Raw genomic sequence first — 26920 nt, forward strand, 5'->3', positions numbered from 1 at the left:
CGTGAGTGTGATGTCATCAGTGCGGTTCCTGTGTATGTCAGGAAGGGTGGAGGAACCTGTGCTGAGCCTGTGCTCGTACATTCATATAACACTATGATTCCTAACGAGGACGCGTCATCTAGGAAGAAGGAGATAGAGGAGAAGCTCAAGCAGGTGATGTGTGTGCGACCCTGAGTGTGAACACTGCTCTAGTCTGTAGATCAGTCATGTAACAGAGGATGGCTGCACATGCGCACTGACAACCTTCTGTACTGTTTATTACTCTGTACTGCACAGTCCCATAGAATGAATGGAGTAGTGGTCACTCATGCCCAGCATTGCTCTATTTGTTAGCGCCAATCACATGATCTCTGGGGGTCTGACCACAGGGGCTATGGATAAGCCTTAAGTGTCTGCTGTGGGACCGCCCCTTTAAAGGGTTTTCCAGGGGTTGAATACTGATGTCCTATTTTTAGGATATCTTGTGGAAGTCTGACATCTAGGAGCGCCACAAAGTGTCTGCTTGAAGTAGATGCAACACTGCATCCACCTCTCAGGTCAGTCATGTCACATGACCTGTGTGCAGCTCAGTCCCATTCAAGTGATTGTACAGCGCTGTGCCCAGGAGTCGAATCCCCACTGATCACGTATTGATCTTTGTCACATGGTTTTTGCTATGGTGGAAATGGAAAAAACTCAAAGCTGATTTTCTGTGACTGTCTAATACTGGACTAAAGCAAATGAGGTGATTATGGCCTAAATCAAAATCACAATTAATCAGGCATTTTACCTCAATTACAATTATTTAGGTCACACCCCTTTAAAACCAACTTGTCCAAACCATAATTGTTATTATACTGTGGGGGTCTATTCTTAAGCGAAGGCCCAGGGGGAGGAAACATAAATAAACAGTGTTACTCACCTCTCCTGGGCTCTGGTGTGACTCCCTATTTTCTTTGGCTCTTCTGACTGACATCAAGGACCACTGAGGTTCAATCACAGGACTCAGTGGTCCCTATTGTCAGTCAGAAGACCCGAAGAGAACAGGGAGTCACACCAGAGCCCAGGAGAGGTAACACTGTTTTTTATGTTTTGCTTATGAAGAGACCCCAGATCACGTGGTGTTGTGACACGTGACCTACATGATGACTGAGGCTCAATCACAAGCCTTAGAGTTCCCTGACGGCAGTCAGACGGCTGAAGGGAACAAAGACCAGTGCCGGACCCCAAGGAAGGTGAGTAACACTTTTTTATTTATTTATTTTATTTGTTGACCTCCCTTGGGCCTCCGCTAACTATACTTTGCAGTCTGAAGAGACCCCCCCCAGTTTAATAATAGCGGTTTCGATTCAGATGTGTTTGGTCTGAACAAAGCTACAAGTGGAACCTCACGAATATTGTAATAAGTGAACCGACATAGCTGACGTTGGTGATCTGGGTTGATATTTCGTTTCGGTTGTTTTTCGATGAATTGCCCAGTCTTATGTATAGCTGACATGTCCATCAACTCTCCTTCTAACAGGAAGAGGAAATGCTGACCTTCATCAAGGAGAGTCTGGACAAGAGCGATCAGCTGACCAACAATATGGTGAGTGCCTAAAGTGTCATGTCCAAGGGAGAAACTGAGATAGATGACTTTGCTACATGTGAGGACCTGATGGGTGACGTACATGAGCATCACGGCTGCTTCCTCTTCCTTCTTCCCTTGCAGGTGTCCATCCTTTCTTCCTTCGAGAGCCGACTGATGAAATTGGAAAATTCCATCATCCCCGTCCACAAGCAAACTGAGACACTACAGCGCTTGCAGGAAAACGTGGATCGTACCCTGTCCTGCCTAGACCATGTGATCAGTTATTACCACGTGGCCACAGAGACGGAAAAGGTCATCAAAGATGGGTAAGAAGCGTGCCAGGGTTTTAGCGCCTCTTCACGCTCCCATGTTTCTCAGCTGTGTGTTGTCCGACATCCAGGATTAAATCAAACATGCTCTGTCTTTTCAGAGGTTTACGTCTCGGGTCCAATTTTACTGACCCAATCCACCCATAGAGGTGAATGAGTCTATGCAAAAAATGGATCCCACACGGATTACAAAACAGACTGTAAGGCCTTGGAAACTAGTAATGCCGCCATCACAGCTCCAACAGCAGTTTTGTTATAAAAGCTCTGAACCGTAAATCTCTATGGGTACAGGGGTAGTTCCATGGAGACATACCCTGTTTGTATGCCCTATGGGTGTCATAGAGAGCTATCCCTTGCTCTCTGCCCTCCATCTGTAAAGCAGAACGGAGCCTTTCCAGACTCATGTTCATGCCCATTGATTTGAATGACTACATATTATACAACATGTTACCCCCTGGTCACTGACCTGGCTGACTATAGCTTTGATCTTTCAGTTGATCTCCCTGGGCTACATTCTAAAAAGGATTTGTCTCTATTAGGACTGTTTTAAATGGGTTTTCAACACTACGTACAGGTCATCAATTAAAGATCAGTAGGGACCTGACACCCAGTTCCCTGGCCGACCAGCTGCTAGAAGAGGCTGCAGCATTCCGGTGAGAGCTGCAGCCTCTTCACTATCCACCACTTCTGCTTCAAACACCTGATTTACTGGGGTTTCGGGTTTCGGATCTTCACGGGTCATATTGTAAGCTCTTGCGAGCAGGGCCCTCAGTCCCATTGTGTGAAATTATTTTCTTTGTAATGTATCTGTCTGTATTTGAACCCTACAAATTGTACAGCGCTGCGGAATATGTTGGCGCTATATAAATAAAATTTATTATTATTATTATCATTTAAAGGGATTCAATCATAAAAATGCTATTTTGAGTCCCTAACATGTAGGAATAGCCTTAAGAAAGGCTATTCTTCTCCTACCTTCTTCTTAGGAAGGTATCTTCTCCATGAGGCCGTTTGGTAGAAATCCCGGTTTTCTTCTGTATGCAAATGAGTTCTCTCACAGCATTGGGGGCATTCCTAATGCTGTAAGAGAAATCTCCAGCGCCGCCTCTATCTTCACCTGGAACGGCTTTTCTCTGTGTCTTCTTCCAGCGCTAGCTTCAAACTTCTAGGCGAGCGCGGTCGGCTCTGATGTCAGGCCTCGGGTAAAGCCGACTGCGCGTGTCCACAGCAATTTTTCAGTGGTAGTACACTTTGTAGGGATAACATCCAATTGACAAGGGCAATGAGAATCTCCAGTTATCAGTTTATTGATCTGTTTCTAGGAGGAATGACAGAGCATATTCTAAGGATATTCCAGAAATTGACATTCAAAAGAATCCTCTTTAAATCTCCCTTTAGAAAAAAAAATTCTGTGAAAACCGGGGTACCGCTGCTGATGTCACTCATTGTGGCATTGTAAATAGACAAGGATGTATTTTTGTCCCCGCAGCAGCTCTCCATAGACAGCTGTTGTCACCCTATACCAGGAGAGAAGCTTCTTCTACTTTACATGCAGCCTCTATAGAGCTGAGCACTAAGAGTGGACAGATATGACCCCACTGACTGTGTTGTTGGACGGCATCCATGGTTGTGTGGAATCAACCTCCTGTCTTATCATGCTGCTGCATTGTTGCTCCCCTATGCTTTACACCACAGCTCTGCTTGTTTAGATTGGCTGTTGTGTATAAGAGTAATGTTACCACCTATATGACGAAAATTGCATGGGTGGCAAATGCCATTACAGCAAATAAAAAAAAAAAAAAAAAAAAACCCCGAGAAAAGTAAATGATCATGGTCACACGTATACTAAGCCCAATAAGCTTTCTGGTTCCCTTATTCATCTGAGTTATGAACTTTTGCTTCATGTATGGTTTTTTTTGTTTGTTTCTCCCTCCTCTAGACCCTCAGGACGGCTGGAAGAATACCTAAGTTGTATTGCCAAAATTCAGAAGGCGGTAGAATATTTTCAAGACAACAATCCAGACAGCCCGGAGTTGAACAGAGTGGTATGTAACATGCACCCCTGATCCCCATAGGAGTATGTATGCGGATAATAAATAATATTCTGTACTAAAAATATGCGGCACAAAGTACACCCTAAAGAGTGATTGGCGCGGTTTGTGTCTACTATGAGGCTAGTGATTTGGACGCAGTGGTAACGTGTAGGTAATGGATACGGTTTTTTCATGGCCAAACCACTAGACTGAAGTAGATGAATAGACGTGATTTGCTCTTTGGGGATATGGATGACATGGAGTTAACCTTTCACACTGTTTCATTGGTGACATCACAGCCTAATTCATCCCTGGTGTGAATATGCGTTTTGGTAACTTGCAGAAATCGCTCTTTGAAAGAGGTAAAGAGTCCCTGGACGCCGAGTTCCGCAACCTCCTGCAGAGACATAGTAAGCCAGTTCCTCCCATTCTTATCCTGGACTTGATTGGTACAGATGAAGAGATAGAGGGGCAGGAGGAAGGGGTGCTGGAGCATCTACCGGAGGGAATCCTGCAGGACATCATACGCATTTCTCAGTGGTTGGTAGAATACGGGAGAAACCAAGGTAAAGGAAACATTCTGCTTTATAGTAACCCCACTCATTTTATGTGTCCTGTGATGTCTGCTTATACTTATAACCTTAATATTTTTGATTGACGTTTTAAAATGATTATTCCTTGTACAAAGTTTGCTTAGACCCCCAGTTCGACTGTGGGCCCCAAATCCTCTATGTAAGAGAAGCAGTTGTGTGTATAAGTCACTCCCGCTCTTGAGCATTGTACTTAGTTGTCCCCATAAGTCCATGGGACGGTGGTCACTTATGCTCAGTACTATTCCACTTACACAGAGGATTCAGGATCCCTGTTCTTGCGATCATTGGGGCTTCTACTGATCAGAATCGTATCTCTTATCCTATGGATAGATAATAATTGTTAATGGGAAAATTTTTGAAAGACTAAGTCTCTGTACACACTGGTTTCATTTCTTTGGCAGAATCCCTATTGGATATTGGGATCTGCAAGTGGTGTGCATCATATGCTAAGGGATGAACCACGTGGCAGCTCTGAGTTCTGTACTTTATGTGTATTGCATGACACCTCTGCTTAGAGGTTATGTAGGTTATTACATGTTTGCCTCGTTGGTTAGGTAGCTTTGTGGAAGTGTTTGGGCACCATACTATATGGCACTTCTATATAGGTAGTGTTTGGTATAATTCGATGTACATTGTAGACAAGTTCACCATAGGGGGGTGTTCTGCACAGGACACCATTGGATGTAAGTCTGCCCTGATGGATATTTGTTTTACTTATGAGACTAGAGAATTAGGATACTTCCATCATTAACTACAGTCTGGGAGCCTTCACACAATGTATTAAACGCGTAATACATTGAAAGCAATAGGGAAAAAAGCCTCCCATTGATTTCAATGGGGAGCGCACGTATGCCGGCTCTCATTCAAGTCAATGGGAGCTGCTTTTTATGTGCTCATTCTGAACGTGTTTTTACGTTCAGAATGAGCGCAGCGTAACATCGTGTAAAGGCTCCCTTATCTACATGTTCCAGTTTTCATTGGACTTTAATTTGTTGTATATTTTTATTAACTTGCCATCTTTATGCTTTCATTCTTCTTCTAGACTTCATGAATGTATATTGCCAAATCCGCTCCAGTCAACTGGACCGATCTATCAAAGGTCTCAAAGAGCATTTCCGAAAGAACAGCTCATCCTCCGGAGTTCCCTATTCTCCTGCTGTGCAAAACAAGAGGAAGGATACGCCAACTAAGAAGCCAGCCAAGAGACCAGGTCAGACAGGAAATATATATATATGCAATGTTAACTAGTTTTTGGCTAAGGTTGTCATTGCTGGACTATAGGCATTTCACCATAGCCAGAAGGGTACACATATCATATTCATTCTGATCTGCCCTTTCCTTATTGCCCATTTCTGTAAGTTCACACTGAATATAATAAGGGCAGGATTTCATTATTTTCATTACTGCAGCCTAATATATGATCTGATCATCTTAGAAATCACAATTAAAGGGGTATATTCCCATCTTCGGCATTTGACATATGCACAGAATATCGGGTGGTCCCACCTTTATCCTCATTTACTGGAAGAAAGGGGGTCCTAAAGTTCCTGTTTGCTGAAATCAGGAGTCTGCTTTTGCCCAATAAAGTCATAAATGCCATAAATGTTCAGGTGGGAATATCCCTTTAAAATTAGCTGTGTGCAGATCTAGCCGGGAACATGTCATTTTGGTTCCTGAAGTTATTACGTACAGGCTTCATACGTGTAGTATTTCTCCATAAATAAGAAATATTTCCCTTTAGTTTCATCCAGGGGTTTAATAACTCGGTTATTTCCTCTCTTGTATGTCCCGATGACAAGCAGTCTTCATACCAGGTAAAAAGCAAGCAGTGTGCAACGCCAACATTAACATGAAACACGCATCACACATATGTGAAGGTGTCTGCAGCCTCCTAACACGCTAGAGACGTAATGCTCTGCTTCCAGCCAGCTGCTTTGTCTGATTAAACTGAGCATTGCTGCATATATGTTGCTGCATACCATGGGCATGATGCTCTTATAGGCATCAGATGGCATCCAGCTGAGTCTGGATGAATAGAGTACAATACCACTAGTATGCGGATATGTTAAGTTCTTCCCGGATAGAATGCAGTTGTTAATTCAGTGCAATGTCTATATATTGTTATTAATGTTACATCTTGTTTTGTCAGCCTGCAGCCTGACCAGAGTAAAGGCCACTCCGTGTGTCCGGGGTAGTGGGTGGGCAACAATTGTTCCCTTTTCCTATCTCGCTTTCCTTAACTTACGATGGTTGGTTGGGGATCCTACTGCAAATCTAATAAATTCTGGGTGTATTCTCTGTACAAAGCATGTTGTTAATCTGCTGCAAGATTAAAGCTGCCCATACACATCAGATTAATGTCAGCGACACTGCCAACTATCTGTCTTTTATATATAGTTTTTGGTACTATCATAGTTGCCTGCAGTAGCAAATTTCCCAGATGTCGGTCCATGTAATAAAAGAAAGGGTCTTGCCAGTGAGAGATGCACTGTATGATGCCCATAGTGCACCATCTGTTATCCTAGGTATCTCTGAGAGCAGCATATGATAAAGGGAGTGAAGCTGAGCTCTGTGATATATAGGGCTATATGATAGAGGAGAGAAGCTGAGCTTTGTGATATATAGGGTTATATGATAGAGGAGAGAAGCTGAGCTCTGTGATATATAGGGTTATATGATAAAGGGAGTGAAGCTGTGCTATGTGATATATAGGGTTATATGATAGAGGAGAGAAGCTGAGCTCTGTGATATATAGGGTTATATGATAAAGGGAGTGAAGCTGAGCTCTGTGATATATACTGTAGGTTATATGATAGGGGAGAGAAGCTGAATTCTGTGATATATGGGGCTATATGATAGAGGAGAGAAGCTGAGCTCTGTGATATATAGGGTTATATGATAAAGGGAGCGAAGCTGAGCTCTGTGATATATAGGGCTATATGATAGAGGAGAGAAGCTGAGCTTTGTGATATATAGGGTTATATGATAGAGGAGAGAAGCTGAGCTCTGTGATATATAGGGTTATATGATAAAGGGAGTGAAGCTGAGCTCTGTGATATATACTGTAGGTTATATGATAGGGGAGAGAAGCTGAATTCTGTGATATATGGGGCTATATGATAGAGGAGAGAAGCTCAGCTCTGTGATATATAGGGTTATATGATAAAGGGAGTGAAGCTGAGCTCTGTGATATATAGGGCTATATGATAGAGGAGAGAAGCTGAGCTCTGTGATATATAGGATTATATGATAGAGGAGAGAAGCTGAGCTCTGTGATATATAGGGTTATATGATAGAGGGAGAGAAGCTGAGCTCTATGATATATAGGGTTATATGATAGAGGAGAGAAGCTGAGCTCTGTGATATATAGGGTTATATGATAAAGGAGAGAAGCTGAGCTCTGTGATATATAGGGTTATATGATAGAGGAGGGAAGCTGAGCTCTGTGATATATAGGGCTATATGATAGAGGAGAGAAGCTGAGCTTTGTGATATATAGGGTTATATGATAGAGGAGAGAAGCTGAGCTCTGTGATATATAGGGTTATATGATAAAGGGAGTGAAGCTGAGCTCTGTGATATATACTGTAGGTTATATGATAGGGGAGAGAAGCTGAGCTCTGTGATATATGGGGTTATATGATAGAGGAGAGAAGCTGAGCTCTGTGATATATAGGGCTATATGATAGAGGAGAGAAGCTGAGCTCTGTGATATATAGGGTTATATGATAAAGGGAGTGAAGCTGAGCTCTGTGATATATAGGGCTATATGATAGAGGAGAGAAGCTGAGCTCTGTGATATATAGGATTATATGATAGAGGAGAGAAGCTGAGCTCTGTGATATATAGGGTTATATGATAGAGGGAGAGAAGCTGAGCTCTATGATATATAGGGTTATATGATAGAGGAGAGAAGCTGAACTCTGTGATATATAGGGTTATATGATAGAGGAGAGAAGCTGAGCTCTGTGATATATAGGGTTATATGATAGAGGAGAGAAGCTGAGCTCTGTGATATATAGGGTTATATGATAGAGGAGAGAAGCTGAGCTCTGTGATATATAGGATTATATGATAGAGGAGAGAAGCTGAGCTCTGTGATATATAGGATTATATGATAGAGGAGAAAAGCTGAGCTCTGTGATATATAGGGTTATATGATAGAGGAGAGAAGCTGAGCTCTGTGATATATAGGGTTATATGATAAAGGAGAGAAGCTGAGCTCTGTGATATATAGGGTTATACGATAGAGGAGAGAAGGTGAGCTCTGTGATATATAGGGTTATATGATAGAGGAGAGAAGCTGAGCTCTGTGATATATAGAGGTATATGATAGAGGAGAGAAGCTGAGCTATGTGATATATAGGGTTATATGATAGAGGAGAGAAGCAGAGCTCTGTGATATATAGGATTATATGATAGAGGGAGAGAAGCTGAGCTCTGTGATATATAGGGTTATATGATAGAGGGAGAGAAGCTGAGCTCTGTGATATATAGAGGTATATGATAGAGGAGAGAAACTGAGCTATGTGATATATAGGGTTATATGATAGAGGAGAGAAGCAGAGCTCTGTGATATATAGGATTATATGATAGAGGGAGAGAAGCTGAGCTATGTGATATATAGGGTTATATGATAGAGGGAGAGAAGCTGAGCTCTGTGATAATATAGGGTTATATGATAGAGGGAGAGAAGCTGAGCTCTGTGATATATAGGGTTATATGATAGAGGAGAGAAGCTGAGCTCTGTGATATATAGGATTATATGATACAGGGAGAGAAGCTGAGCTCTGTGATATATAGGATTATATGATAGAGGAGAGAAGCTGAGCTCTGTGATATATAGGGTTATATGATAGAGGGAGAGAAGCTGAGCTCTGTGATATATAGGGTTATATGATAGAGGGAGAGAAGCTGAGCTCTGTGATATATAGGGTTATATGATAGAGGGAGAGAAGCTGAGCTCTGTGATAATATAGGGTTATATGATAGAGGGAGAGAAGCTGAGCTCTGTGATATATAGGGTTATATGATAGAGGAGAGAAGCTGAGCTCTGTGATATATAGGATTATATGATACAGGGAGAGAAGCTGAGCTCTGTGATATATAGGATTATATGATAGAGGAGAGAAGCTGAGCTCTGTGATATATAGGGTTATATGATAGAGGGAGAGAAGCTGAGCTCTGTGATATATAGGGTTATATGATAGAGGGAGAGAAGCTGAGCTCTGTGATATATAGAGGTATATGATAGAGGAGAGAAGCTGAGCTATGTGATATATAGGGTTATATGATAGAGGAGAGAAGCAGAGCTCTGTGATATATAGGATTATATGATAGAGGGAGAGAAGCTGAGCTATGTGATATATAGGGTTATATGATAGAGGGAGAGAAGCTGAGCTCTGTGATATATAGGGTTATATGATAGAGGGAGAGAAGCTGAGCTCTGTGATATATAGAGGTATATGATAGAGGAGAGAAGCTGAGCTATGTGATATATAGGGTTATATGATAGAGGAGAGAAGCAGAGCTCTGTGATATATAGGATTATATGATAGAGGGAGAGAAGCTGAGCTATGTGATATATAGGGTTATATGATAGAGGGAGAGAAGCTGAGCTCTGTGATAATATAGGGTTATATGATAGAGGGAGAGAAGCTGAGCTCTGTGATATATAGGGTTATATGATAGAGGAGAGAAGCTGAGCTCTGTGATATATAGGATTATATGATAGAGGGAGAGAAGCTGAGCTATGTGATATATAGGGTTATATGATAGAGGAGAGAAGCTGAGCTCTGTGATATATAGGATTATATGATAGAGGGAGAGAAGCTGAGCTATGTGATATATAGGGCTATATGATAGAGGAGAGAAGCTGAGCTATGTGATATATAGGGTTATATGATTTGGAACAGGCTTGGCAGGGGTCCCAGAGGTAAGATTTATTCTGATCACAAAGTGTTGGTATATCCTTGCAACAGAGGGGAATACTCCATAAAATGAGGGCTTACATTTTAAAATCGACTCCAGGTTTGGATTGGTAATACTATATTTGCATTGGGGGAATGTTCTTGTCAGCAGATTGTACAGCATGCCTTAGGGGTGCGGTGGTTAACGCTATTGTACAATGATATCTACTCTTACGGTAAATGTCCCTTTCTAATTTCCCCCCACCCTGGTGCTTTTCCATCTGTGTTTGGTGTTTGGATTTCCTCTGCTCATTCTCCAAGATTTTATTCCTCCCTTGTCGCTCTTCTCTTCTTCCCGCTCTCCTCTTGGTGACAGGCACTATCCGAAAGGCTCAGAATCTTCTCAAACAGTACTCTCAGCACGGGCTTGATGGGAAAAAGGGAGGGTCCGGCCTCAGCGCCCTTGAAGGTAAACGCACACATCTTACAGGTGATAACAATCTTACATTCTATTCTTGGTTGCAATCTGGATTTACTTGTTGTAGAGCTGATGATTCAGGGCTTCTTCTCTCCTGTGTTGTGTGGGATTTGCATTCTCCGTAACATAACCATTCAGAGATAGCTTTTCTTGGTATACTGGGTCGCTACCTTGTTGTTCTGCCTAGAATTATATGAATAAGTTCACAATTCCCTTATCTGTTGGTCTGGTCCCAATGAATTCTGATATGGTCATCCGTATCAGAATGTGTAGGTGTATGCTGTATTCACAAAGGGACTGGTAACACCCCATAGTCACACATTTCCAGGAGACATAACAAAAGAACAGCACAATGTGCCTCAGTATTGTTATTGTATGGAGAATGCATTCCCTCATATTCCCCATAAGGCAGACATGTCAGGAGAAATGGTAGTTCCTGTAATGTCTTGGGTTGCCCTTGCTTTGCGTACAGAGCATCTATATATCATTCCTCATGATGGACCTATTCCTATTTCGGACACCGGACAGCCACTCTGTGTGGCACAGGCTTCAATGTGAAGTACTGGATAACACTCTCCCCCCTAAATACCAATTAGGTCTTGAACAAGAATCACGTAGCCGATACCACGGAGATGCCGTGGGGGACAAACATGGTACAAATTTAGGTGAGTGCTGGTTCCCTTGGTGATGAGTATTCCTTCCACTCTTATTGGTACATCCACATATACTGAAAAAAAAATCCCTTGTGGATTATGCTACACTAATTCAAAATCCCTTATTTTAATGTACACGTTAATATTTTTCGGCAGTGCATGGATTACATTTAAGTGTACCTAAACTTTACGACAACCTATGATCCTGGTCGCATTTGTGACATAAAAGGGAGTCTGTCACCAGGGTGAAACTTATTAAACCAGCAGCACATTTGGATAAGTCAGGTTCACCGGAATATAATGGCTTATTTTCATGGAAATTTATGATATTTAATTTATTTCACCATATGGGAATGAACCGTCTGGAGCAGCGAGTGGGGGCTCTGTTGCTCCAAGCTGCTTCGCGCTAATATGCCCACCTCCCCTCTATTTTTTGGGGTGACAGGGCCTGGGCACTATGCTGAAATCTCAGCTGGTTCTGTGTTTTCTTGTGACCATTCCGCCATATTTGAGCAGTATGGAGCGAGCAACAGAACCGCCCTTAGTGCTCCAGATTTCTAATTTGTATTTTGGGAAATAAACCGATGTCTTGCCAATGAAGGTGCAGGGTGGGGGGGTTAGTCAGATGAACCTGACCTATCTGAGTTACTGGTTTAATATGATTCACCCTGGTGACAGACTCCCTACAGTAAGGCTCCTTTCCATGATATTCTGTGCTGAAATCCACTTTCTCTCCCTTCACTATTCAATCCCTATTCTCTATTGCTAGCTCAAATTTGTTCTCGCTCCAAAACCATTTTATCTTGGGCATTATTAAACATAAAAGAGCGGTTCTGGTGTCATATAAAAGATACGACACCTACATGGTAGGTTCACCTACCAGAGATATCATCAGTTGTAAGCACAGTCAGAATTGGGAGCCACTGCCACTACATAGAAGTATTCCAATCCTATTGTAGCCTAAGTTGTAATGTCTAAGATACAAATGTTTGACATGATCCTCCAGAGCCTTGGCTTACCTGCATTATACAAGAGCCCACCTCTCCCTACTCCAGTGTGAAGCACTAAAAAGATTTCAGCTAGTAAGGGAAAGAATACAGAAGGGACATTGAAGAGGATTTCAGTACAGACTTTCATGGAGAGAGCCAAAATCCATTACTAAAGTAGATTACAAAATGTATAACTGCCTAAATTGCTGCCATAAAATCTGAAGTTTTTGGAAAGTTTAGGTACACTTTAAAGGGATTCTACCATTAAACTACTTTTTTTTCTAATGAACACGTCGGAATAGCCTTAAGAAAGGCTATTCGTCTCCTACCTTTAGACGTGGTCTCCGCCGCGCCGTTCCGTAGAAATACCGGTTTTAACCGGTATGCAAATGAGTTCTCCGCAGCAATGAGCTCTCCGCAGCAATGAGGGCGGGCCCCAGCGCTGAAAGGCCGATGAGCGTGTCCCCATTGCTGCCCAGAGCTCTTTCCTGCACCGCCTCCTTCTTCTGCAGCAACTCCGCCTCTTCTGGCTTCTTTTGCTCTTGTAGTTCTATACAGGAGCATAGAGAGGCCACCCCAAAATGGCCGCCGGCTCCTGTATTGAACTGCAAGAGCAGCTACCCCGGCCGGCGGGCATTTTGGGGTAGCCGCTCTTGCAGTTCAATACAGGAGCCGGCCGGCGGCCATTTTGGGGTGGCCTCTCTATGCTCCTGTATAGAACTACAAGAGCAAGAGAAGCCAGAAGAGGCGGAGTTGCTGCAGAAGAAGGAGGCGGCGCAGGAAAGAGCTCTGGGCAGCAATGGGGACGCGCTCATCGGCCTTTCAGCAGTGGGGCCCGCCCTCATTGCTGCGGAGAGCTCATTTGCATACCGGTTAAAACTGGTATTTCTACGGAACGGCGCGGCGGAGACCACGTCTAAAGGTAGGAGACGAATAGCCTTTCTTAAGGCTATTCCGATGTGGTAATTAGAAAAAAAGGTAGTTTAATGGTAGAATCCCTTTAAGTCTCAACATCTTTGCTGCTGCTGCTGCTACTACTGTCATTCGCAACATGTTTTCCATCTGCAATTCTGGACAGAAAATCTGCAGCATTCCTGGTACACGAGACAGAATCGCTGCACATTTTGCATGTAAGATCTGCAGTACCAGGCAAGTGAATGTTGTTGTTTTTTTGTTTTAAAAAAAAAATAAAAAATCTGGATCTTTTTCACAAGTAAAACCTGGTGTTCCAATTATAAAATCTGCAGTGTGTCCAGACACTTAAAATTAAAAAAACAAACAAAAAAAAAAACCACTTAAAGAGGACCTTTCATCAGATTGGGCACAGGCAGTTCCATATACTGCTGGAAAGCTGACAGTGCGCTGTCGTCTTTCCCGATCTGTGCCCCGGGTAAAGCGCTATCGGTCCCGGTACCGTAGCGCTTTACAGTCAGAAGGGCGTTTCTGACAGTCAGTCAGGAACGTCCTTTTCCACAGGAGCGCCTATCGCGCTGCACAGTGTGATCGGGGAGGGACGCCCCCCTCCCCTCCTGATAATGCTGGTCTATGGATGAGTACTGTGAGCAGAGGGAGGGGGCGTTCCTCCCTGCTCACACAGCACAGTGCGATAGGCGCTCCTGTGGAGAAGGACATTCTGACTGTAAAGCGCTATGGTACCTGGACCGATAGCGCTTTACCCGGGGCACAGATCAGGAAAGCCGGTAGTGCGCTGAATTCAGCGCACTGTCGGCTTTCCAGCAGTATATGGAATTGCCTGTGCCCAATCTGATGAAATGTCCTCTTTAAGTAATTTGCAGCAAATTTGGTGCAGAATCATCTTGCAGATCTGCTGCAGAAATAACCTTCTACAACTCTGACCCTGGTCTTACTCTTACCGAAGAACTGAGGTTCGCCCTGTTGGTTGAGGTTCCACAGTTTGCTATGTATTGGATCTTGTTCACTAACTTGATACCTTACTTGTTTTTTCCTTGCTGCTTTAGGGAAAGAAGATGTTCTCGATCTTGAGATAGACACTTACATATACTGTATCAGTGCCTTTGTGCGACTGGCGCAGAGCGAGTACCAGCTTCTTCTAGATATCATTCCTGAGCACCACCAGAAGAAAACCTTTGATTCTCTCATTCAGGTCAGCCATTACTGCTTTTTTGAGTTCGGAGTGGTGCAAGATCTCCTCCAGGTTCACTGATCCTTCTTCATTTCTTCAGGAGACGCTGGATAATCTTATTCTGGAAGGTGAAAATATTGTGTTGGCTGCAAAGAAAGCCAATTCCAGACACGATTTCACCTCCGTTCTGAGCATCTTCCCCATTTTACGGCACCTTAAACTTACCAAGCCTGAGTTTGACAAAGTTCTTCAAGTGAGTGCTGTTCAATTCCTCCATTGCTTGATGTTAACAATAGTATAAAGGTGGTCTTATATGCTAGATGAATGTTGCCACTTTTGGCAGTATGTGTATGGAGGTCATCTAATGTGTATTGGGGCCTCTAGACTCTGTATCACATTTTGGAAGAGAAGACTAGGCATGTTGGATTTCAACATGCCCAATCCTTACTTCCCACTAAAGATTTTGCAGTGGCTTATACCTCTTCGTATTGAACGTACATGTTTGGCCAAGCCAAGAGTGAATGTGTATTGGAGAGTCAGGTGTAGCAGCTATATAATGTGTATTACTGTCCTCAGAAAACAATGCAATTGGCATGAGCCTCATGGGTATTTTTTTTACCTTCCCCTGGATCAACACTGTAGGGGATTGTAGGGTTATAGGTTGGACTTGATGGACTGATGTCTTCATCCAACCTCATCTACTATGTAGCTATATCACTTTGTAAACTTGTATATACTCTGTGTAGGGTACTGCTGCCAGCACGAAGAACAAGCTGCCAAACCTTATAACTTCTATAGAGACGACTGGAGCCAAAGCACTAGAGGACTTTGCAGACAGTATTAAGGTAATTTCGGTTTTGATTCTAAGTCATATACTTGATATAAAAGTTGGCTGCATTGTCCACCTTTAGTGGGACCTCATGTGTATGTGGACTACTTACTTTCCACAAATGGCATATGAAAGGGAATCGGCATGTTTAAGTTTTAGTGATGTCCCTCCGTTATCCCCATTGAAATAAACATGCACCCCTCGAATGTGCTTCGTGGTGGAGTCAGAGAAGGTACCATGGAGGGTTCTCCAATTTCCTCCCACACTCCAAAGATTTGAGCTTGTGAGTGCCAATGGGGATAGGCCCTGTTGTAAATGCGCCGCAGAGTATGGTGGCGATATATAAATTAATCAAACGACACCATCCAGGAGATTGTTTTTGGAGTGTGATTGAATCTATTAAATTCTCCATGTGCACTCATCCATGTACAGGTGCCACATGGCTTAGGAGTTACCATATCTCTCTTTCCATCTTAGAATGATCCTGATAAGGAGAACAGCATGTCTAAAGATGGCACCGTGCATGAACTTACCAGCAATGTAAGTATTGGCTGTTACACGGGCCTTACTAGTGTTTTATTAAATTTGCAGGCCAAAATGTTATCATTGTAAAGGTATAGAACTTACAAAGGTATATACAGTTCTATATCATTGCCCTCAGGTCAGTCTACAATAAAGGCAAACTGTGAACTTCTCCGTATTGGGTTTTTTCTACGTACAGATATGATCTGCGTAATAAGAGACTTTGCTGTACTTATCTTGCATGGACCATCTGTTATAACTATGTATAGTCTACGGCTATATTCACAATTCTGCACACCTCTGAGCATAACGTCCAGCATTACCTTCTGCCTGAAGCTGACATACACATAAGAGAATTTTTGGCTGAAGCCCCAATTTTGATGGGACTAGCAAATCATCTAATATGTATGGAGTCCTCACCACTCTGTGTCAGGGGAGGTAAGGATCAGGCAGTTTAGCCGCCCCATCATTTTGTTCTGATGGAGATAAATTAAAGCCACGAGAGTGTGAAAGCGGCTTCCTCCCCTCTTGTATTCATTACACATACTGTACACTACATGTCTCGAGTGCCAAGAGTGCATGTCTACTGGGGTGCAGGTGAAAAAAGATTGTTTGGCCAACAGCTGTTTTGGGGCGGGTTCACATCTGCGCCCGGTCTCCGCTTTGTGGGTTTCTGTCTTCTGCCGACAGGAGACGGAAACCCGGCATTCGTTGTCCGGCCGTGAGTGACGTCTGGTCTCTGCAGCGAAACTGTTTTGCCGCGGAGACCAGAAGACGCTCACGGGTGGACACTTTGCAAACTCATTCAAATTAATGGGTTTGAAAACTGCCTGCCGGTATCTGTTTCCTGTCCAGTTTCTCGGCACAAGAAGCGGAGATCGGGCGCTGGTGTGAACCCGCCCTTATGGGTAAAGCCAGCATTATGTGTCTGTGCGGAGCCAGCTCTAGTGGTTTACATTCTAGATAAAGTATCCACATGAGGCACTATAATGTCATTTGTGATGGAAAAATGAACCCTCCAAAAATAGAGAACATATAGGAATATAGGAGGTCAACAAATGTGTCAGGATTATTTGCTTCCTGTAGCAACCATCTGAACTATGAATGCAGCTCTGGATTATCATGCAGGACAATAATGAAATGGTGCCATAGGGGAGAGCACTCGGAGCAGATCTACAAACTCGGATACTACTAATTGTAATGGGGTTATCTGGCTGGGATATCTGTAACGTTTATTGCAGATGGGTCCAGGGCGCATGGAGGTCTTTTGCTTTTGAAGATATTTTTCTGGCTAGGCATGCTGTAAGAATTGTTTAAGGGTTGAACATTGACTAATAGTGTAGCTACCTTACCATAGGTGGCGCTAGAGGTGCTGTTTTCCATTCTACAGCAAGGAGAAATAATGTGCATTACTTTTAACCAATGCACTGCTGGTTTACATTACAAATAGTCAGACCTATGGAAGGATTTATAGTCTTCCTATTGGTATAAGCGGCCAGGCTCCTAATTGTTCTGTCTTTCCATCCAGGCCATTCTTTTCCTACAACAGCTGCTGGAGTTCCAGGAGACGGCAGGAGCCATGCTAGCATCACAAGGTAACGGAGTTCAGTGTCTGGGGGCCACATCAGTGACCTTCCATAAGCACATCCATATATACCTGGAACAGCCGGCATTACTTCCCCCTCATGTTCTTTTCCCCAACCTCCCTTCCTTGATGATAAAACCTGCTCATGGTATCCGTCTCCGGTGACCCCCGGCTCCTCCACTTTCACCTTATTTTCTCCATTTCTATACATTTCCTAATAAAATGTACACGTCAGTGGTATGTGCAGGCCTTCTTTAAGGGTATGTTCATAGATCTGCAGTAGAAATGTAGAGAATTCCCACCAAGTGTGATGAGATTTACTGAGACTGTAACTCATGCCTAATACTGCAGCTGAAAATCTGCAGCTTATCTGCTACATGTGAACATACCTTAAAGCTGCTATGATGAATGCGCACCTGTCCGTCACTATCTCTGTACCCTTGTGTTTCATGTCATCTGTCTATGATCTTACTTTATCATCCTATTTTCATAACTCCCCCCCATCATCATCCATCTGCTGTAACGCTATTCCTTTCCTCATTTCTTACAATTTACTTCCTTTTTGCCCTCCAGTCTCCTGTTCATGTCCCTCCTCTTCACATTTGTACGCTCCACATTCAGCAACATCTGTCATTATTACTTAGTGATATAATCTTCTCCTTTTAGTGCACTAAACTGATCTTCTGTTCCCTCCTGTTCTTTGGCCCCTCTCTCCTTCTCGCTTCTTCTTCCTCTCTTCCCCTCCCCCTCCCTTGCCAATAGTTCTTGGGGACACTTACAATATTCCTATCGATCCCAGAGGTAAGCAGCGTAAGACTTCGAGGGGTTCCCCCGTTCATATGCCCATCTGTGTATTTATTTATCCACTGCATGTCTATCAAACCCCATTACCACAGTTCTTGATAAATTGATCTACATTGTTATTAACATCTGTGTCAGGTTAGGGTCATGTGTCCTTCGGCATTTGTGTTTTTTTTGCTTAGGGCATACCAACAAGATGTAAATAATCTAAAGTTATCCACTGGGCAGCCAATATCTGATCGGTGGGGATCTGACTGCTGCGACCCCCACCTATCATGAGAACAGGGGTCCCTTATTCCTCTTTCTGAATGTAGAGGGTAATCGCTCTTTGGCAGCCCCATAGCAGTGCTAAGTTCTGCAGTCGCATACATAATGAGTGGAGCGGCAGTGTAAATGTCCGACCAACCAGGGAACAGAACTTCCATTGTTATGATTGTTGGGGGGGTCCCATGTATCAGGTCCCCCACCAATCAGATCATTATTACCTGCTATCCAGTGGATAGGGGAAACCTCTGAAAAACCAGAATACCCCTTCAAACACATCAAAAACAACATCACGACCTCAAACTAGCGCGGCGCATACGATCCCTGCTCCCATTGAAATCAATGCGGCACATTACACCGTGTGAACTCTCCCTAAGAGCATGGGCTCCATAGAGAGTGGTAGCAAATTTACAGAGTTCTTGGTCAGAACGCCCTGCAAATACTAGCAGGATCACTATGTGTAGAGTCATGAATTATTTTGCTACCACAAGAGAAAACACACTGAGGCAGATTCATTTAGATTCCGTACCACACTTTGGCATAAATAACTTGCAGATCTGGCAGATTTGCGAAAAAATTTTTTTATTTTTGTTGCAATGACCTGGCATAGATTTTAGTTGAAGGGTTCCTGGGTGATGTTTCTTATTCATGGCCACATGTGTGCCTTATCATCACTTAACCGTATCCTCCTCCAGCACATGGTCAATATGGTACAAAATATTCCAATCTTCATAAATCCCTCAAATACGCATGTGTAGGGTCCCTCCTGCCCTGCCATGTACTGTGGATGATGTAGGAAGCGCTCATGCAACAGACTAGGGACTGGCTTAGGAATGATTTGTGGGGTTTTATTTGTTTTTGTTATTTCTTACTACTTTTGTCTAGTGAGGCTCACCCAGCTTTATCGTTCGGACTGAACACATCTGAAACTAAATCGCTTTTATTTTAGAGTATAATATTATTATAGAATATAATGAGACCACAGAGTATAGTAATAGTTTGTGGGTGGCAAGCCTCCAAATTTTGCAGCAGCTACTGGAAAATTTCAAAAGTTAAAATGGTCAGAGTTCTTGGGTGCAGTAGACGCTGGGGAAGGGGAGGGGGTGTTTTGGTTGTCTGTCTGCCCCTTCCCTGAGCTTGAGGACTGGGTTTTTTTGTCCCCCCCCCCTCACACACACACACACTTGGAATTTAGCCTGGCTGAATATAGCGTATCTGCAGTGCTCCTATTAACCCCTTCCCGATGGAATATGAGCAGTGCAGATACCCTATAATTCCAAGTAGGGGGGAAAAAACTCAGTCTCGGGGAAGGGGCAGATACACAACTTTTTTTTTTTTTCTCGCTACGGCATTTACCGTACAGGAAAAATACACATATATAGATAGATAGATAGATAGATAGATAGATAGATAGATAGATAGATAGATAGATAGATTTGTAGAGCGGGCGTTTTTGGACACAAAGATAACTAACGTGTATGTGTTTCACAGTATTAGCAGTATTAGTTTTTTATGTGTTCTAGGGAAAGGGGGAGGATTTGAATTTTTAATACTCTTTATTTACTAATACTTTATTTTTATTTTTTTACTTTTTTTAAAATTATTATTTATTTTTATTTTTTTTTTGCATTTATTAGACCCCCTAGGGGTCTTGAACCCCATGGGGTCTGATCACTAATGCATTGCATTGTCATTTCTTTTGCAGGCTGCATAGGGCAGCCTACAAAAGAGAGGCACTGCCAGACGGGGAGCCTTTACAGGAGCTCTGAGGGGAATCTCCAGCCGACCAGACATGAAGGAGAACTGCAGCCGGCCGCCGGCAGGAGCGCCGAGGGGAATCCCCGGCAGAAGCACTTCTGCCGGCGGCTGGCCGCAGTTCCTATCTAAAGGATCGCACTTGAGAGAGTGGTCGCACCCGCTCCCTCCTCCCTCCAGCAGCATGGCGGCACCTGCCCGGACCCCTCGTACCGGGACATTGTAGAGCATCTCCGCTGTAACACTTACAGCGGAGATGTCCTAGCTCATACCTGCAATCTCTGATTGCAGGGAGCTCCGACGGAGGTGCCGGTTGGTATGGTAACCTCTCTGAAGCAGAGCGGTGCCATTATAGTTACACACACGGCATCCGGACCCGGCATACAGACACTGGGGCGGGTGCCGGGCCGCAGCATCACCACGATCATAGCAGGAGCGTAGCGATGCTGTTAATTTCAAACTGCAGAAGTACTTACAGTACTTCTGCTAGCAGGCCCGGAACGCAGACACACGCCGGGTGCAGGCCTGAGCTTATGTGTACCGTAAGTACTTCTGCAGTTTGAAATGAGCAGCATCGCAACGCTCCTGCTATGAGCGTGGCGATGCTGCAGCCCAGCACCCGCCCCGGTGTCTGTATGCCGGGTCCGGATGCCGGGTCTGTAATTATGATATTGCTGAATTACCGTAATGACCCGAGTATAAGCCAAGGTGGACTTTTTCAGCACAAAAACTGTGCTGAAAAACTCGGCTTATACTCGAGTATATATAATTTTTTTTTTTTTTTTTTTTTTTTTCCTCGTCGTGAACACTTCTAACAAACCATTCTAGCTTGTCACTGATATGCTGACAGGCAGACTATTACGCCTAACAGGCAGATACTTATGGCATAGATAGCCAGCTTGTAGTTTACATTAAGTTAGTAGCTCACTAGTCACGTGTCTGCAGAGTCAGCTGTCTCCATCTTGTCTGTAATTTCACCAAGCCTCCATCTTATTACATGTATACACTATATTTCATATAATTTTAGAAGTCATTATCCGCTAATACTTCTCATCATTGTGGGTCTGACACTTCTGATGTAATGATGTCCTATTCTCTGACTGTATTGTAGAGACCAGCTCCGCCGCCAGTAACTACAGTTCTGAATTCAGCCGACGACTTCTCAGTACATACATCTGTGAGTATCGGGACCATCCTTCATATTGGATTAGGTCGCATTAAAAATTTCTCCTAGTACCTGTAGTGGAAGGAACAATAGCGTGCATGTGTGATCAACTATCCATTTGCTTCTGTAGGACTGGTGACCACTGTCAGTCCTATAGCAGTGAATGGAGCGCTGGTAATGCCAGAGAACCAATGCTCAATTCACATGGGATACTTGGGGTCTCTATTTCTTGAGTTTTCTGGGAGGTCATAGAAGTTTAACCCTTAGTGATAATTATACCCTATCCTATGGATAAGGAATAAGTGTTAGTAGTGGGACGCACGAGTGTAAACTCTCTGTAACCCAATGATTTGGATGGGACTGGCGACTATCTTACGTGTATGAGGGTTGTCCCGCTGATGTTTTATTCTCATGGGAGATAAGGCCCCAGGGGTTTACTCCCCTCTCTCTATTAAGAACATATGCATGTTCGCCTGAGACAAGGGTACAGATTTTTTTGGGAAGGGAGGTCGGGAGCATATAAATTCAGCCCCACGCTTAGATAGGTTAGGGTCTCCTCAAACAGTGCTTTTGCCTGTATTGTCGAGATGTTACCTTCTTTGTCATTATACAAATGAGATGTTTGGAACAATGACAACACCCTCGTGTTTGCCTATTGACAAAAATAGCGAAATCTTGGCAAGGCAGGCACCAATTCACAAGAGGATAACACAGGTTAGGGTCACCTCAATCTAACAATGTGTTCCCCTTGTGAATCTGTATCTCCTTTTACCAAAATATCACCATTTTTTTTTCAATATGCAAATGAGTGCTTTAGAGGAACCAGGGTGTTGTCATTGTTCCAAAGACCTCATTTATGTAATTACAAAGATGGACACAATGATTCACAAGGAGCAAACACTATTACATAGTTTAGGGTCGCCTGAATCAGTCTGCAGGCCTGAGTTGATAGTCTGGGTTATGGTGACAGACTTGCTTTAATATAACATGTATCGTACCTTACATCCCTCTGTTCCAGGTAAAGTCCTTGGAAACCTGCAGCTAAAGCTCCTGTCTAAGTCAAAAATGTACGAGGACCTGGCTCTGGGGGCGATATTTCTGCATAACAATTATAACTATATCCTGAAGTCTCTGGAAAAGTAAGGAAGAAATGTCCTGCTATGGCTTAATGGGTGATGTGTATGCTGTCTGTGTAGTATTATTCTGTCCTCTACCTGCCTGATCTGCCATCTGATTTATTCTATAACTTGGTGTTGTGCGGTTTTAATGTTAGATAATCCTAAAGGTAAAAGAGGCAGCAATAAGATGTTATAAGAAGACAAGGTGATGGTATTTATTATATTCTTATTTCTTTCACAGGTCGGAGCTCATGCAGTTAGTGTCTGTGACCCAGAAGGATCCTGACAGTCTCTATCGTGAGCACATAGAACAGCAGATCCAGATCTACCAGCGAAGGTTCCTAACCCTTTATAAAAGTATTCTTATTGTACATTGCACTGGGTAAACTTGTATTGACAAATGGTGGCATGATTTACAATGAATGTACAATAGAATAAGGCTAAGGTAAGGATTGGATAGGAGACCAGGCCTTGTACAGTGACCTGTATGTTTCTGGCAGTCAGGGTGCCATAGTACAAGCAAACTCTGCATCCCCTCTTAGGTTTACTGATGGGGATATCCAATATACGACATACAGTAATACATGTTTATAATTTATACGTGGTGCAGAGTTCTAGAATTTTGCTTCGTTCACTTTTCTTTTTTGGTACTTCTAAAATAACAAAGAAATAGCTTAGTAAGTGATATTGACTAAAAGAAACCTTCTGTTTGATGCATGCAGCTCCTTTCAGGTCTGTGTTGTTCCATGGGTACAGACTAAATACAAAATCAGTTTGTGGTCTGATCCTACAGTCTTGGGTTACTCTGATCTCCTCTAAACCTACAAGTCGGAGGACGAGGGGCAGATGGAAGAGAGTAAAACGTGACGCCACTTTGTCTTTCCATTATTGCATACAGGTCTGCATAGGAGCCGTGTACACACACACACACACACACACAAAAAATAGAATATTCCTGGAAAAAGATATTAGTAAATATTAGATGCATTAAAGATTGAAAATATTTGCAAAGGTGTACATGGCCTTCATATTTAGTAAACCATCTTAATGGCAAATCCGTTGCTTTTCATATTCGTACACTAATATCCTATTAAAGGGCCAAAAAAGAGTTAAAAGGGTATTTTCATCAGTCCCATAGAAGTTGACTGAGGATGCACTGCACATGCTCAGGTTCCACTAAGCGGGTGTCAGAACCAAGTCCTCTGTCTGTTTTAGAACTCAGACCACCACCACCAGTATCACTTATCCAGTGTGTGAGTGGAGCAACCCTTTAAGTTAGTGTTCTCCTCCTCTGCTCTCTGCCGACTTGTTGAGGGCAATACTAATGTTATTTGTCTCTATTCTAGCTGGCTCAAGGTGATTGACTATGTCAATGACAGGAACATGCCACCACTTCAGGGAGCGAAGGTGATGTATAGTGATGTGAGGACTTGTGTGTTGTAGTGTAAGGTCTGCGCTCACTTACTGTTATACTCTCTCACTTATCACAGCTGAAGGACAAGGAGAGACAGATGATAAAGGAGCGTTTTAAGGTAAGTCAATGAGATTCTGGCTCCTGGATTTGTAGGAATGTTATAGGACGAGATAGCTTAGCCATCCATGTGACGAATACTGACTGAGTATGAAGTGTTTTTGTGACCACACAAGAGGTAGCGAAACAACTTGTAAACCATCTTATCTAGTCCCATGTGTTAAACATTTGGACAACCACGTTAAACAGGCTGCATACACTGAATGGGGGTTTTATTTGGTACACCCATCTAGTAATGTGTTGTATCTCATTTGGCTGCCAGAACCGCAGTGATTCATCATGACATACACAGGTATCATCCATAGGTATTAGATGATACCTCCATCGCCCTAAAATGTTTTCTGCCTGCTCTGGATTCATCTGACCTGGTGATGTTTTTCCAATGCAGGCCTTTGTGTTAGCCTTCTACTGCAATGGCACTGAACTGGACATTGGCCATTATAGCCCATTCATGCTCAGGGACTATAACTTGTGTGCTTGGACACATTAGTTAGAGCACCAGCAATGTATTGGGCAGTGGTTTGCTTCACTGTGTGCCTCTTGTTCAGCAGAACGATTCTTGACTTTCTTCACTGTATAGTACTGGGACAGACGAGTATGGTTTTTGTTTTTTGTTTTTTACCTTCCCCTTAATAAAAATTGGCCTATACAACCCCTTTAAGTCCTCAGATCGCTTGTTTTTCCACTTTCTAATATGGATTCTCAATGAAGCTGATTCACACCTCACTTGATTTTATGCTGCACTCCGGGATCACATGTCTATTGTTCACAAAGGGCAAGTGTCTCTAATAAAGTGGCCATTCAGTATATGTTACAAGATGCGATGCTTCACGTGGAACAAGTATCATCTATAGCTACATTATACAACAATGTAATGTAACTTACTACTTTTTCTTATTTTTCATGTTCTAAATTAGGGGTTCAATGAAGGTCTGGAGGAGATCTGTAAGATCCAGAAATCATGGGCTATTCCAGACAAAAAGCAGCGCGAGCGGATCCGTCAGTCACAGAAGAAAATCGTACAGGAGGCGTATGGCGCGTTCTTACACAAGTATGATCATTCCTTACATCTATTTCTTATAGCAGCTCGTGCCCTAACCCTGCCAGTATGATGCGTGTCTTCTTACCATACTGTCATGTCGCACCCTCTAACAGCCCTTCTCTCTCTCAGGTATGGCACCGGTGTCAATTTCACAAAGAACCCAGATAAATACATAAAATACTCCGTGGAACATGTCGGTGAAATGATTGAGAGACTCTTTGACACATCTGCCTGAAGAACGGATCTTACTCAAGCCTGTATATATATTTTATATATGTCACACTACTGTATATAACTGGGAACCTAACCTAATAAAAGCTAATACTGGTGTATATAGTAAATTAACTCCTTCATATTATTTTTTTGGAACATTTCCATAAGGGTCATTGCATTTTATTATAGAGGTGTAACCTACACTAAGGACTTAAAGGGTATGACCAAAACTAGATATTGATAGCCTATTCTTAGCATAGGTCATTAATACCACATCACTTGACATTTCACAAACTGCTCCCCACTGATTCTGCACAGTGTGAAGAGCCAGAAGCAAAAAACTCTGTACACTGTGAGATCCAATAATACTGAATGGCCAATACACAGTGTACAGAGCTGTTTGTTTCTGGCTCCACTGTGCAGATTCGAGGCCAGAAGCAGAAAGCTCTGTCCATACCACAGCAGTTGCCTTCACTACATCTCAGCACTTATTGAAGTCAGTGGGAGCGGCAGTGAAGGTGCCCGGCTGCTGTACAGTGGATGGAGCTTTCTGTTTCCAGGTCTGTATTGTGTACAGGTGCCAGAAGCAGCTCCATACAGCAATGGGGCCGGATATCACCCCCTACAATTAGGTACTTCTGGCCTCTCCTCCTTATGTTATTTCAGTAATGTGTATTATACTGTACTAATAATGGGGGGCACCTTTGTTGCTGACCCTGTTATCATATTTAAACTTTTTGCTCTTGAACTTTCGCTTTTTTTGTGGCTAGGCTCTGTACAGCTGATCTGCAGGGTGCCACCTAGAATAAATTTCACTGGTGTGTCGTAGATATCCCAGTCCGCCACTGTGTGTAGTATATTGGATCAGTGTGGCACAAGTAAGTATAACTGGCATATGGGTATCACAAGGAGTCCATTTTTACCCTATGTTGGCATTGTAAAGAATTGATTTCCTATATCGCCAATATTACCGAGTTGCTTCTAGTAAATACAAGAGCATAACAAGCAAATATTGGGCCCCACAGAAAACTTTTCCCTTCCCCCACATGGTATAGTACCCCATTTCTTAACTCACACATGGTATAAGGCCCACTTAACTGGTCCATTCATGGTATAATGAAATAATATCCTCTTTTGTGGCCCCTCAACAGAGAAAAATGTCCCATAGTGGTCTCCATACAGAATAATGTGCCATAGTGTCCCCTATACGGTATAATGTCCAATGTTGGCCTCAGCACAGTATAATTCCTTATAGTGGCCCCCAGATAGTATAATATTCTATAGTGATCTACATACGATATAATATCCCATAGTGTCCCCTATACAGTACAATGCCCACAGTAGCCCCTTCACATAGTATGATGTCCCATAGTGGCCTTCATATAGCATAATGTCCAATATTAGCCTCCATATTCTCAAGACGAATATCACAATCTTTGCTTTCCGTGTCGCGGCCCT

At 43.0% G+C, this 26920-nt stretch overlaps 1 protein-coding gene across 11 annotated transcripts; it reads left to right on the plus strand.

Moving 5' to 3' along the window:
• On the plus strand, positions 1-25573 carry EXOC7 (exocyst complex component 7). 11 transcript variants are annotated; one of them, XM_075277350.1, is made up of 22 exons: positions 1-153; positions 1502-1567; positions 1691-1875; positions 3818-3923; positions 4255-4477; positions 5547-5714; positions 6307-6318; positions 10790-10882; positions 11488-11556; positions 14513-14658; positions 14738-14890; positions 15384-15482; positions 15944-16006; positions 17517-17583; positions 18336-18374; positions 21505-21570; positions 22577-22697; positions 22918-23013; positions 24023-24083; positions 24167-24208; positions 25125-25258; positions 25379-25573. In XM_075277350.1, exons 1-22 carry the CDS (start codon positions 94-96, stop codon positions 25482-25484), a joined length of 2175 nt encoding a protein of 724 aa, XP_075133451.1. In that variant the 5' UTR covers positions 1-93; the 3' UTR covers positions 25485-25573. The 11 variants fall into 11 exon arrangements, with proteins under 11 accessions (XP_075133451.1, XP_075133442.1, XP_075133443.1 ...); XM_075277341.1 differs by lacking the exon at positions 11488-11556 and having other exon boundaries at positions 6304-6318; XM_075277342.1 differs by lacking the exon at positions 11488-11556.
• The last annotated feature ends 1347 nt before the right edge of the window (positions 25574-26920 follow it).

Source organism: Leptodactylus fuscus, chromosome 6 (assembly GCF_031893055.1).
Source record: "Leptodactylus fuscus isolate aLepFus1 chromosome 6, aLepFus1.hap2, whole genome shotgun sequence".
Taxonomy (NCBI): Eukaryota; Metazoa; Chordata; class Amphibia; order Anura; family Leptodactylidae; genus Leptodactylus; species Leptodactylus fuscus.

Excerpts from the sequence above, each read along its gene's own strand:
- EXOC7 (XM_075277350.1), top strand. The coding sequence starts at position 94 with ATGATTCCTAACGAGGACGCGTCATCTAGGAAGAAGGAGATAGAGGAG. Across the intron at positions 17,584-18,335 it reads AGCCATGCTAGCATCACAAG|TTCTTGGGGACACTTACAAT; the intron begins GTAACGGAGTTC and ends CCTTGCCAATAG. Across the intron at positions 25,259-25,378 it reads TATGGCGCGTTCTTACACAA|GTATGGCACCGGTGTCAATT; the intron begins GTATGATCATTC and ends TCTCTCTCTCAG.